At 33.2% G+C, this 13,992-nt stretch overlaps 1 protein-coding gene and 1 long non-coding RNA gene across 2 annotated transcripts in view; one reads left to right on the top strand and one right to left on the bottom strand.

Annotated features, from left to right (window-relative positions):
* The window catches only part of PACRG (parkin coregulated), a 95,583-nt gene extending 84,568 nt beyond the window's left edge, over positions 1-11,015 (top strand). The window contains exon 4 of the mRNA XM_088161416.1: positions 6,354-11,015. Coding sequence (XP_088017542.1) covers positions 6,354-6,407 — 54 coding nt within the window. The 3' untranslated portion in view covers positions 6,408-11,015. The remainder of the gene's footprint in view (positions 1-6,353) is intronic.
* LOC148224288 (uncharacterized) overlaps positions 1-13,992 on the bottom strand; it is an 80,779-nt gene that overhangs the window by 39,769 nt on the left and 27,018 nt on the right. The gene's annotated exons all lie outside the window — the stretch shown is intronic.

Below are 13,992 nucleotides of genomic sequence, written 5' to 3' on the forward strand. Positions count from 1 at the left end.
GAATTTTTTCATTCTACTGTGTTATTAAAACTTTTGCACACAGGTCTAATGACAACAACCTAAAGTTGGTATGACTCTTGAGGATATTTTTTTCCCCTAAATACCTTGATGAATACATGAAAAGCAAAGCCTTGGTATTAGCTTCCGTGAAGCATTATTTCTTTGTCCAATTCCTCATCTGTATAGTAGCACTGCTTTCTGCAGCACAGCTGCTAAATACTGAAACTGTTATACTAGAAGAAAAGGAGGACTAGCCTGGACCTGTTGTATTTTGAGTTCTGGTTCAGCCAGAACCAGTGGGAAGAAAGGGAAACCCCTCTGCTGAAATGCGTAATTATCTGAAAATTTCTTTTTGTAGTTGCAAATGCACTGAAACAGTGAAGCACAGGGTATCACACATTCTTAACTCTCTAACATACTTTGTAAGGGATTGCCTTTTGTTCTTTGTTATATTATTAAATTAATGATCAAATACATTTTCAATAAGAGAAGAATGATTATTCAGTTATTTGAATTTTTTTTACTTTTTTTGGAACATTGTTTGATGAGTTCCATGCATTGATTATGTATTTATAACTAAATATTTGCAATTTTAATTTTTTCTTAATTTCACTGCCTTCCTTTCTGTTTTTTGCAACAGGAACAACAGAAGCTCCCAATCAATTTTCACATACACCATTCATTATTTCATGTACTTCCAATATAATAATCTTTATTCATCATAGTTTTGAAATGATCAATCACTTTTTTTAGTTCCTCAGGCTTTTTTTCCTAAATCCTTAATCTATCTCAGTGTTTCACTATCTCTGAACTTTTTAACCCTAAGGTTTCATTTGAAGGGAGGTAATCATTACTTCGTACAATATTCTGGATGATTTGCACTATATTTTTTCCTCTGCTTTTCATTCTATTCCATGTTTTCCAAATTCTAACCTTTTGTTTACTGCTTAGTTACAGCTCCCTAGTGAGCATAGTCTTTTTCATTTATCTGTGAATGATTGATGAGTTGCCCTTTTTCTTGAGGTCATCTTCCCAATTTGCTGGAGGTTTATTTTCACCTGTATGGCTTGTTTTGCATTTAGCAACACTCATTGCATTTCAGGTCATGTTCATTCAGTTACTTTGATAATGAGCAGGACACAGATTACTGTTAACATTATTGCTATTTTGTTCTGTCAATTTTGTAGAATTTTTGAGGAATTCAGTATGAGAATGGCATCCCTTTTTCTGAAAATTATGTGACCATCCACTGTGAGTTGAGCAGATTACACTGCTGGAGCTCCTGCATCTAAAAGTGTGTTTATATGCAAATTGGAGTAATGCTTTGCCATACAGGCAAAACAAGTTTGTGTTGGAAACCGTGTCATTACAAAATTCATACCGTAATTTCCAGTTTGATATAACTTTTCTTAATCTTCTAAAGTAGTGGTTTTCTTTAGCACCTGTTATTATTATGGGTTTTTTTGTTATCCATAGGATCATTAATCAGAACATGACTAGAATCATTGTTCTTTTAAGAAAAAAAATGAGTATGGGTTAGGATATTTTGATTTTGTATTTCTGAGAAAGACCTGAAACATGCCAATAGTGAAACTACAGGTCTGTAACCTCATAGTACTCTCAGCTGCTGCATTAAGCAATAAAAAAGTGATTTATTGGATTTTTAACTTAGATATTGTAGATGTCTTTCCTGCAATAATGAATGCGGACCATTATTTACTAAGTCAACTTTGTCAGTGAAAACCTCTCCAATAATATCTTTAGTCAAATAAACAGATTAATTCTTTTGTGGTCTGTGATGAAACAATCATGTATAGCTGTTTTCTTATATTTGCATGTCGAATTTGAATAAGGCACAAAGAGATCTAGACTGAAGTACCTTTTTTATTAAAAAAAAGTTTATTTGAGTTGCAGTCACTGTTTTAATCAGTAGCTACCTAATAAACTTATAGGACTTCTGTATTCTGATTACTTTTTTTTGAAAGTCTTTTAAGGTGTTTGGAGTTCATGTTTATGTTTATTATTAAACTTTACCTTATCTGTAAAGAGTGGAAAGCAATGTCAATATATTTTTAGGTATTTTCTTTGTGAGATCAAAGTACAGCAATAAACAACAGTGACATGGAACTTTTTGGCCCCCCTAAAAATGAAACAAAACAAATTTGTTTTCAGGTGACCTGAATATTGGTAGACATTTAGCAAAGAAATTACTAGGCACTATTGCTCAGATATCTAATTAAATTAGAAGACTTAAATATATTTTACTGTGGGAGAAAAAATGTCGTAAATTCTCAATATGAGAATTCAGTAGAAAACAGCTGATTTTCATTTCTTAAATCTTGATGTCTAGTCTTTCTTAATTATGTATCCAAATATTCTATACTGAACTTAACTGTTGTCTTTCTCTTCAGTAACACATGTACTCTCTGATTTGGGGTTTTTTGCCAAAAAATACTTGGATTATCACTAAGTGGAATAGAATTTACTTGAAAACAAAGATTAGTGAAGAGCTGCATGACTCAAACTCTCGAGAGGTGCTTGATTCCTGCCATTTAGAGTATGCCCTTAACAATATGCTTTACATTTTGGCTGTCCCTGAATTGATCAGGCAGTTGGACTAGATGGTCATTATAGGTCCTTTCCACAGCAAATCCCTTCCCCTTCCCCTTCCCTCTAAATAGGACAAAAATCTACCTCACAGTCTTCAGTATTGTCACAACAGTTCCATGGTTAAGGTTCTCTACCAGATCTCATAGATAAGTTTCTTGGCAATTTTTAACTCAAGACAAAATCACATTATACCCTTAATGTACATTTCAAAGTGCTAATGTAAAGAAATAATTGGCTATTCCATGATTCAAAATCACCTCTGTATTTTATGACACTTATGACAGAGGTCCTTCACGATCTTTGTTTAGAATCATATTTTGTTCTTTTTTGTGAAATGTCCACATTTCATATGTAGATAATCAAAAAACCTAATGAGCTGCTACAATATGGACTAATGGAGAATAAAAAATGTGATCCTGAAAATATAATCTCATGGGATGACATCTAGGCTAGATGAGCATTATTTAAGATGAAGCTTTTGAAACTTGAAATTCAGGAATTACCAGCGGCCTGAGTAACTCAAATTTCAATCGTTTACACTTTCTTTCTTTCTTTGCACTGAATGTAAGGTTTAAAGTTTGAAAAAGCGTTGAATTCAGTGGTGCAGATATAATAGAGAGAGAATTTAACATTGTGTAGACAATCCTGTGGTTTTTTAGATGTTGACTTTTTATTCTGATGATTTTCTGAAATAGTTTTACTATTTTTAAAACTAAATTTGTAGGGATATGAGTTTATTTTCTTGTTTTAAGAAAAGAGGTAAAAGTTCTTTTCTAACTTTATATTAGCATTATTATTAGCATTTATTGCACCTGTAAGTCTTCAGCAACGTTACAAACAGTGGCAGGAGGAGAGTCTAATACAGATTTCTCTGCTCCACAGCACCTTCTTCAATATCTCCAAAGTCTGTCTTTTGTGACAGCTTTTTCATAGACTTAGAAAGTACATATTCAGCCAAATTGGCAGTCCACTAAAATTTGCTTGTACATTGCAAATAAGAAAATGAGTTTATCATATTTTGTGATTTTTTTATACTTTGGCTAAAGCTTGAGTTTTTCTTCACAAAGGAAAAGCACTTTACCATCCTGAGTGAATTTCCTTGCTAAATAGAACAATCATAGAATACTTTGGATTGAATGGGACTTTTTAACATCATACAGTCCAACCCAGGGTCAACTTCAACTAGATCAGGTTGCTCAGAGCCCCATCGAGCCTGACCTTAATTGTTTCCAGGTACTTGGCATTGCCATCTTCCTGGACAACCTGTTCCAGTGTCTCACCACTCTCATCATAAAAAACTTCTTCCTTACATCTAATCTGACTCTACTTTCCTTTAGTTTAAAACCCTTACTCCTAAGTCTGCAGGCCCTTCAAAAAAAGTGCATCCCTACTTTCTTATAAGTCCCTCTTAAGTACTGAGAGGTCACAAGGAGGTCTTCCCAGAGCCTTTTCTTCTCCAGGATGAATAACCCCAGCTCTCTCAGTCTGTCTTCATGGGAGAGGTGTTCCATCCCTCTGATCATTTTTGTGGCCTTCCTCAGAACCTGCTCTGACAAGTCCATGTCCTTCCTGGGCTGGGGACCCCAGAACTGGATGCAGCACTCCAGGTGGAGTCTCACCAGTGCAGAGTACAGGGGCAGAATCCCCTCCCTCATTTTGCTGGCCATAAAAATTCATATTTGACACAGTCAATGATCCTGCCTGTATTGTCTTTTATACAACATTCTGTATTAAGTGTTATGAAGCAGGAAAAAGTTAGTCAATTATTATTCATCAGTGATTATGTTCATTAGAGGTCAGAGAATATTTCCTGGACAAATTAGCCTTGAAAAATATATGGAAAACTTCCATAGATCTTCAGGAATTATACTTGCAGAAGTGTGCAAACAAGTTATTTGTTATCCTCTTCATATGTCAACTTCAAGAAGAAGACCACTGCTCTTGTAGAGTGATTTTAGAATCTGTTATCACTCAAGATGGATAAATACAGATAATACCCTCTTGCTATATAGTTATATGTATATATCTAAAATTGCCACTAATATTTGTTTACTGATTAAATAATTATAAGCTCCTGATTAAATAATTATAGATCTGGTTGCAGGAACCATTTTGAAATGTTAAAGGTGTGTACGTTTTCAGACACCAATATCCATTATGTTATTCATCTTATAAACAGGAGATTTGCAGTTTAGTCTATGGGAAGTAAAAGGAAGCCTGGAGTGGCAGAGCCAAAGTCTTCTATAGGGGTGAAAATCATAAGAGACTCTCTCTTTTCTAGTATTAGTGAATATGCACTTCTATTCTGTTATTCGTATTTGTTCTTTGATCTATCTCTTTCAGAGCTATTGCAGGCCTAAACTAAGCAGAATGAGTAGCCACATTATAAGGTTAAAATTACACTAGGAAGCCCAAATAACATCTTTAAAAGTGACAGATTCAGTACAGTAAGAGACTATTACAGAACTTAGACACTAACCCTAAAATAAATAAATTTGACAATATCATGGAAGAAAACAGTGAAGGAAAAAAGCATTATTTTCTATAAAATAGATCATGCATGTTTTTCTGACTGAAAAACATCTGGTTTAGGTGTAATGCAGTGAAAATAGTTCATCTTGATTTTAAGTAAAGTTCTTTATATAGTCTTGTATTAAAAAGTCTAAAACAAAACCATTTTTCTATTTGGTTATTTTATATACATCTATTTAATTTAACAACAACAATTAATTTATGAGTCTTAACTTAAACGAGATCAGCAGAGTGTCTGACTGAGAGCCCTTACTGTTTCTTCTTCTGTCTCTTCTGTTGTCCCACCAATGAATGCCAATTATTACGTTCAATCAGGAAGAGATGACACCTTCTGTACTGAGAGGTCATTGCATAGGCAGCTTTGGTTCTGTAATGCATAATTTGTACTTCCAGAAGCAACCCAAACAAACTCCATTAAAAAATTATATTTCTTTAGGAAAATGTAGACACTATATTATAAGGCAATGGGAAATTAAAGCAAATATAATTTTTAGTTTTTATAGGAAAAGCTTGAAGAAATCCAAGTAGCGTTAAAGCAAAATTCAAAGATTTTTTATTTGCTCAAATGCCAAATATATTTATACTTTTAAACATACTACTTCGTTAAATACTGATCTATTTTTGACCCAAAGTGTTAGTAAAGGACCAAAAATACACCTGTATTTAATACATTGTTTTCTGCAAGAGTGAATTGAAGAAGAGATGACATAAGTTTACTTCTGTGGTAGACATTTCTCCAAATGAGAACAGTTTTGGAAATTATGTTTCAATGTGTCTGGTGGGAAAAAAAATTATATTTCTAGTAATATCTTTTCTTGTCTATTTACTCAGTCATAGTATGTATTCACTACTTAGATTTCCACAGTAAATTTATTTTGTTTGAAAAACAAAATAAATATATTACTTTTCCAAATGTTCAGGTAAACTATAATGGTGTCTCATTTTCCATTAAACTTGTTAGAGAGTACTTTATACAAAGAGCAATAAACGTTTCTGTCTTCTTTTAGTAGCTGCTTGCTTTTTCACAAGCAATTGTTTCTGTAACAGGTTCTACATCCTCGTGACCTGCATGCTCAAGTAAGTTCTCTGTCAATGAACCAGTTTAGTGCCTGTATATGCTGACAATTTTTGATGATACCTGGTTATGCCCAGGGGTCAGAATTCCATTGGTCCTGTTCTAGTCAAGATCTTTTCTTTCTTTGCCTTTCTAGATTTCAAGTGTATCCTGGTTCACTCCAATTGCAATCTGCATTTCTGTAGAATGACTGAAGCTGACCTCTCAAACTGGCTGGATGAAACTTCCTATTTCTGTCCATCTTGTTCAGTAATTTATTCTGTTGATATCACAGTGTTCCAAGTCAACATTTGTTGTTCTTTTCAGGGTTAGTAAGTAGGGTTTTGTAGAATAATAGTCTGGGAAATGTGAATTAAAAAAAAATAAAAGTGGAAGTCTTCACTGCTTCGCTGGGTCAATAAGACAGGAAAAACATTTTCTCTATAGAGAAAAGCTGACTTTAAATGGAGTTGGTGTGTAATATAAAGGAACATTCATATCCTCTTACTTCAAGATTTATTGTATCTATCCAGCTTGAATTTATATGAATTCTTTAATAAGTAGGTTGCATGACAGTACAGTGTTATATGACTGTGAAAATAACCTTGGGCTATTTCAGTTGAGTGCCCTTACTGTGTTCCTCTTCGAGTATATTTACATGCCATGAAAAAATAATTCTGTTCCAGTTTGGTACATTACTTGTTTGTTATGGGTTTGACTAAAGTAATTAACTGGACTTAAAGGTTTTGCACATCTTTCTAGCTTAGAGGAAAAATTGTTAATGAAGTTCATGTTTTCATGCAAATTTGTTTATTTACAAGAAAGTGTGAAGTCCTGCTTTCCTAAATAGTAGGGGAATTCAAGGATGGGAAAGAGGTTCAACTCATGACACCTGCTTTTTCAGTCTTCACTCTGACCAAAAGCCTAATTTCAAGCTTTCTCTATAGAAGCTTTCTACATAGAACATATACCCCAGAGTTTTTATCCTTTTTCTAGAAGCTGATTAGCTCCTTCAAAAACTGGCCTGCCTGATTCACACACAAACATGAAGCAGACTCTTCGCAACATGATGCTCACAAAAACTGTTAGTTCCACAGAGATCATAGTTTGTCAGTCAGAAATACCGTACAAATAAGAGTTTTTCTAGAGCTTGATGCAACCTATTACCTCATCTTTAATTTGTAGTTTAAAAAAATTATTAAACTATTGAACATAATAGCAAGTGGAGAAAACAGCATGTGGATATGTATATATATGCAGGCTTTTTTCTTGATTTTTAAAAAACCTTTTAGTGTTAGTAAGTCAGGAGTCTCTGAATTCTTCAAAGAGAAATCAAAGTACAGAGATTGAATTAAAGCCTTTAGATCGATTGAAGTATGTTAAGCCACTCACATATAAAATAGAGATATAAGTTTAAGTTTTAAAATAAGCAGACAAGTTATTAAGTAAAACAAGTTTTAAGTGCCTTCAGTAAGCAAAAAGTCTTAGATGCCAGTGTAGAAGTGTGAGTTCCTAGTAAAAGTTGAAAAACACAGTCTGAGATACCAAGACTTCTGCAGAAACTCCAAGAATTTAATCTTAGACATAATAAAGCTATAGTGATTATATTGCTTACATTTTTTTAATAGAACAAAATGAACCATATGTGTAGTTTATACGTAGCCTGGTGTGCTAAAAAGCCAAAATTCTAAGTTAAAAAGTAGTGATCTGAGTTTACGTCTTAGCTAGTTGGGAAGTTTCTATATAAGAACATGCAGTAAAAAGAGCAGGTGCTTTTACTTTTGTGTTTTGCCATTACTCTTTGCCATTGCTTTTTGCCATTGCTTTTTGCCATTTGCTCTTTTTACTTTTACTTTACTTCTGCTTCTATTTGGAACTTTATACCAAAACTTACCATGAACTTTAGTGCCTCTGACTTCTGCTTTAAAAGTAATGTACTTCTGCAATAAATAACTATATAGCAACTATTAGCTGCTTGGCTCATTAAAAAAAACAACCCGACAAGTTGGGTGCCTAAGAGCACCCAAAGTACTAACCTCACATTTTAGGATTTGTCATTGTAACTGTGAGTGTAGAATATTTTGACTGCAAAAAGTTTGTTTGGTATGGGAATCACATTGTACAATAAAGCTGTTCAGATTTTCAGAATAATTTCAGACATTCAAGTTTCAGATGTTTGAATGTCTTAAAGTCCTAATCTGACTTTGGATTGTCACATTCACTGTTTGCATGCTAATATTTTCATAAGAATTTTATTAAGAGGCATTAAACCCAAAATTTTCAAGAGGTTGTACGGATGAGGATGTGGAACTTTCTTCCACAACAAATTAGGGTTTTTTCCACTTTTCTCACGTCAATGGTTTTCTACTCTCTCAGCCATCTGGAGAGTATACCCTTGTAGGGAATCTTGGCGAAACTCTTTTCCTTGCCTTCTGCTTTTGTTCACTGTTGAAAAAAAAAAAAAGGAAGATATAAGCGTACTTACACACATGGGCTTTTAGGGGCTTCACAGTGTAACAGCCTTCTTTTGTATAATCTGGAAAGTACCGTAATTACTACTCAAAAGTTACATTAGTCTTAGACTTACAGAGGACTTTTGTCCTACATCCTACGACTTTTTCTCTAGATAAGCAGAGAAAAAAAACAAAAGCAACAGAACAAAAATCTATTTTCCATGTTCAGGTAAATTTAAAAGCTACAAAAAGAGATAAAAATAAACTTTCACTTGCTACCACCTACTTTTCTACAGGTCAAAATATTTGGAAACAAATATATAGCTTTTTTATGTTGAATTCTGAAGTGTTCCGAAACATTCACAGCCAGAGTTTGTATTGAGACAGTGTGTTCAGGAAGCTGTCAATATAAGTATGTTTACAAAGCAGATGTGAATGCAGATAATAGATTATTATAGATCACATGAAATAAGTGTAAGATGAAAGTTAAGTAGAAGATAGTGTCTCAATTCTGCTTCCAAAATATGCTTAAATATAGAAACTCGAAATCACAGTTCTGTTAGAAGTATTTGACGTTTTGAACTGTATATTTAAATCCTCGTTAATATATTTCTATAGTGTTATAGTAAAGAACCCCAACCAACCAAAACAAGCAAACTAGAGAAACCCCACAGGTGCAGGTGACAGACGTAGATTTCTGTCTATTTTTCATTATATAAACTTAACCTTTTTGATGATCTGAAAAGGGTAACTGTTGTTAACTGTTGTTAACTGATGAGATGCATGTGATTGCTTTGATTTACACTGTTAGAAAGTTTTCCTCATATGCTGGTTTGATTCAGCTCTCACAACAGCTTGTAAGAGATAAGGAAGTTGTCAGTAAGCTATTAATGGATGCTCAGGGACTGCTTTTGAAGTTACTCTTAGCTGACAACTAATGAGAAGCTTTTTTTGATAACATACCCTTCAGCGTAGTTAGACGTTATAGTTATTTTTAGCTTTGTTTGAAAACTTAAGGATTAAGTATGGCTTTGTTTGCCATCTTTGGTATAAAATCTACTCTACTACCAAAAACAGTTTGTTAATTTCCCATTTCTGTTTTGTGGGATTTTTTTTGTTTTGGTGTTTTAGTGGTGAATATCTTCCATACCGTGTGCTATGGCTAAACAGCAATGTTTTTGCATATTGAAGATGACAGGAAGTTTGCATTCAAAACTGAAGTGTTAGTGTGATTACAGTGATTATACTTGACATGATGACACGAAATACTTTTTTTTCCCCAAAATGATAAATATATTTTGTAAGGTAAGCATATGATTGTATCTGAAGAGCTCATAAGGTTATGAAGAGGTCAGTTGTAAGCGTTTTTCTTGATAGAAGTTAATTGGGACATATCTGGCTGAAGTTACATGAAGAAGTGGCAACTTGTTTTGGCTCCAGATGTACTTTTTAGTAATGCTTGACCTTTTTCTTATTAACCTGAACATGGCAGTTAATGCTGTTGGGAGCTGAAGGCACTGTGATATGGAAAGAGCTATTTTTAAAAACTTAGAATTGTCATTCTAAGACACTATAGGAGATAAAGTATTTAAAGAAACTATAAGCAATGAAAACATGAAACAATGTAATAATATTAGTAATAATAATAGTAGTAGCCGTAGTACTACAAATATCTTCTGTTTCAGTGTTCTTGCCCGTTACCTTAAGGTAATGGTGTACAAAATAAGGTGTCCAAAATTTCCTCATACAAATGAGGAAGTGTATTTATTAATGTGGTATCAACCATGAGGAGTTTAAAAATAGGCCTTAAATTTTTTATGTGAAATCATAAACCTGGGTAAATAATTCCAAGACTAGTTATGATATAGCCAGGCATACTCAGGCAGTTTTGCCACAGAGGAAAATGGGAGGTGAATTCTTAATTGTTGTGGTCTCACAAAGAGTGTGAGAGCTCTCAAAATGAAAGTTATTATATACCATATCTGTTTTCAGTAAAATATCCTGTATTGAACCATGATGGAGTTAGTGCTCATATAGAATTGTTGGCTTTGTATCATGAAATTGGAACTCCAGGATATTTCATCAGTTTGCTAATAGATGACAGTAATACATTATTTAAAAATTAATGTAACTAACAAGCCTTTGTAATAAACTGAGGATTTGGCTTTTGACTCATCAACTGGGATTTCCATAGCAGACAAAATACAAAATATAGTGATATAAAATATAGTGATGCGGGAAACTACAATATTTACAAGTATGAAATTAAGAAAAGATCAAATGGTAATAATACAATGCATAAGAAATCCTCATGCAGTGAAAAGTGTCCTTACAGGAAACCACTGAGGCTAAGAAATTATTCATCTTAATAACTCATCTTCTTGAGTTGTTGATTAAATAAAATTTTCACTATTTGAATGATACACTCATTCTTATAAGCTTATAAGCTTCATTCATCTGTGTGAGAGAAAAACAGGTTTTTAACAGGCATTTTTTGGCCTTCTACTGAAGTATCAATATCAGCCATAATGAGACTTGGGATAGTTTGGTGCTCTGGCTATAATGGCAGATTTATACTTCTTTATTTTTAAAACCCACTGGCCATTATCACTGTATCTTTTTCCATTTTTTCCACTGTCTCCTTCCTCCCTGCAGAACTTGTGCACAAAGACAAGTCTTTGGGGGTTACAGTGTGTGCCAAACTCCATAACCATTCTACCTCAATCTGAAATGGAGACATAGCTTTTGGTTATATAATGTAAATTCATTCTCTGAAATGAGAGGTTAATACTTACCATCCTTTGACTGCAAAGACAAGCTCACTTTACTTGAGATGATGAACTAGGAACATCAACTGAATTTGCAAATGACATGAGGCTTAAACTAGTGGCTCAGTTTTATAAAAAGAATGCAAATCACAACTTTTCTCTCTGGTTCCTGTACAGAATTAGCCCAACATCAAATCCCTAATTCTCCATTGAAATTCTAGACCTTATATATGAGGTAATTTTAGTTGATAAAATGGAATATAATGTTTTTACACTGGAAAGAGTTGGTATCTAAATATTAAAAGATATTATTTTCGTCTCTTTGGGTAATGTCAAGAAGACATCTTTTTTATAATGAGAATACCACAGCAGACAAAAACATAACTATCAATCTTAACAGAGTATTAAGTCTGAAAGCTGATTATGATCACTTAAATCTCAATATATTAAATTATTTTTAGTGTTCTTTATGAGAGTATTCATCTTGAATGCTTGTCTGGTGTGATTAGAGGAAGTAGTTATAAAGTTTAATTGATCTTACTGAACTTCATAGTGTAGGAACAAAGCTGTAAGTACAGTAGCAGCCAATGAATGGTCTATCGAATACAATTTGGATTATTCAAAGAACGAAAATATTTGTTGCTCTTTTAAAATTTTATTAAGCCCACTTAAAACATTCTTGGATTTCTGCAGAATTTTGATTAATTGTCTTCCTCTTAAGGTATTGTTAGGCATAACTGATACTTAATGATGGTATGGTAAATAATAAAAAAGAATATTGTAATCGATTTTCGATAGTGTTCCAGCAATGTGTGTGTAGGTTGTTTTCAAATTTACATTTCACAGCCCATTTGATAGCTATTAATATGAACCTTTATCAGATTCTAATTTCCTTCTCTTTTGTTATTTCACTTTTCAGGTTTATCTTATATTGCATAAAAGTATATATTTATATTGGTCTTCATAGTGCATTTCAATCCTAACTGAGTTTAAAAGCTGCCTGGAAGCTTATTGAAGGAGGGTGACAAGTAACTCTTCACTGACAAATATAACATACTTTGAAAAAAGAAAATCTGTGGAGAAACCGTAGTGACAAGTATTTGGTTTTAGCTCATTACACAGCAAAGTTAATTTCCTGCCCCAATGCTGAGACAATACAAACAGTGCTAATGCACTGATTTGGGAAAATGCCTCAGCTTAGTCCAGAGAGAGTTTCATGTAGAAAAATCACTGACACACCCATTTATTTAACTGCATCTTCCAGACAGCAAGTGAAATTACTGAAGTATCACTACAACAATGTAAGAATTGGAAACTATGCAAAAATTCAATTACTTTTTAATAAAGTACATACTGTAAATATTTGCATAATGAGAGAAAAAATAGATCAACATTTCAGGTTTTTTTAATTACATAGCACAGTTTTGGTAGCTAAGGAGACAGTGGAATAACTTTTGAAGCCCAGGTGCTAATGATTTGGACCTCAGTCCATGGTACCCTGTCTACTTTTTTTATTATTTTTCTTTCTTTCTCTCTGAAGTGCAGAGTTCCTGTTAAGATTGCTAAGACTACACTATACTGCATAGCAAACACATCATGTTACAGTGATTGCTAAGGAAATAGGTCTGTGGAAGAAAAAGCACAAGGAATTTCTATATTGGATGACTATTGTATACTGTCGTTTCTAAAAATTGTGAGCCCTATTGCATTAGTGAAGTCTTTTTATAGTTGTCATATAATTATACTATGTAAAGCCTTTGAATTATTTCTCTAAATAAGATTTTTAACACATTTCTTCACAGTCTGACTTTACTGCATTTCACTCAGAATGCAGTTTGAGATTCATAAAACTAATATGTTAAGCTTCTGTATTTGATGATGCCCACATTTAGAACAACTCCATCAACAAGTTATCTTGCATTCTGATGTATTTTTTAGAAGTTCAGCTTTCACATTCAGGTCCTGTATCCTATATCTTATCTAGGATATCCCAGTATTAAAAAAAATGAATTTCTTTCCTGACTTTGGCTGTTCACTTCTGTTCATTAGAATCTGTAATGTAGCAGTGAGATTTTCTGCTGGTTTCAATGATTCTGCCTTGGTAGTCAGAGACTTTTACCATCATCACTAACATTATTTTGAAGATTACTTTTAAAAAAAGGGGCACTCTCCATTTACTTTGCAGGGATATGCAGAATTTACATTGTTATGATGTAATGACTTCTGGATATTTCTATTTAAGAAAAATTAACTAGATTTCCAGTAATGGGTAATGAAAAGATCTTCATTGTCTTTGCTTTTCAAAATTACTTTTATCTTTAGAGAATGTGCAGGAATGGTTGCATTAATAGCGTTACTCCAAACTCTGCAGCCCCATTAACCATAGGAATTTGTACCTGAGAATCTGACTATTAATTAGGCATAAAATATCAACCATAAATCAGCTGTGAGTACTGACATGGCAAAGTAGTCCAATATAGGACTTACACACAAAACAATGTAAAGCAAGCCAAATACAGTGGTTTATTTTACCTGCATTAACTTCCCTCTGCCCCTCTTATGCAGTTATATTTCA

Source organism: Sturnus vulgaris, chromosome 3 (genome assembly GCF_052056855.1).
Source record: "Sturnus vulgaris isolate bStuVul1 chromosome 3, bStuVul1.hap1, whole genome shotgun sequence".
Lineage (NCBI taxonomy): Eukaryota > Metazoa > Chordata > Aves > Passeriformes > Sturnidae > Sturnus > Sturnus vulgaris.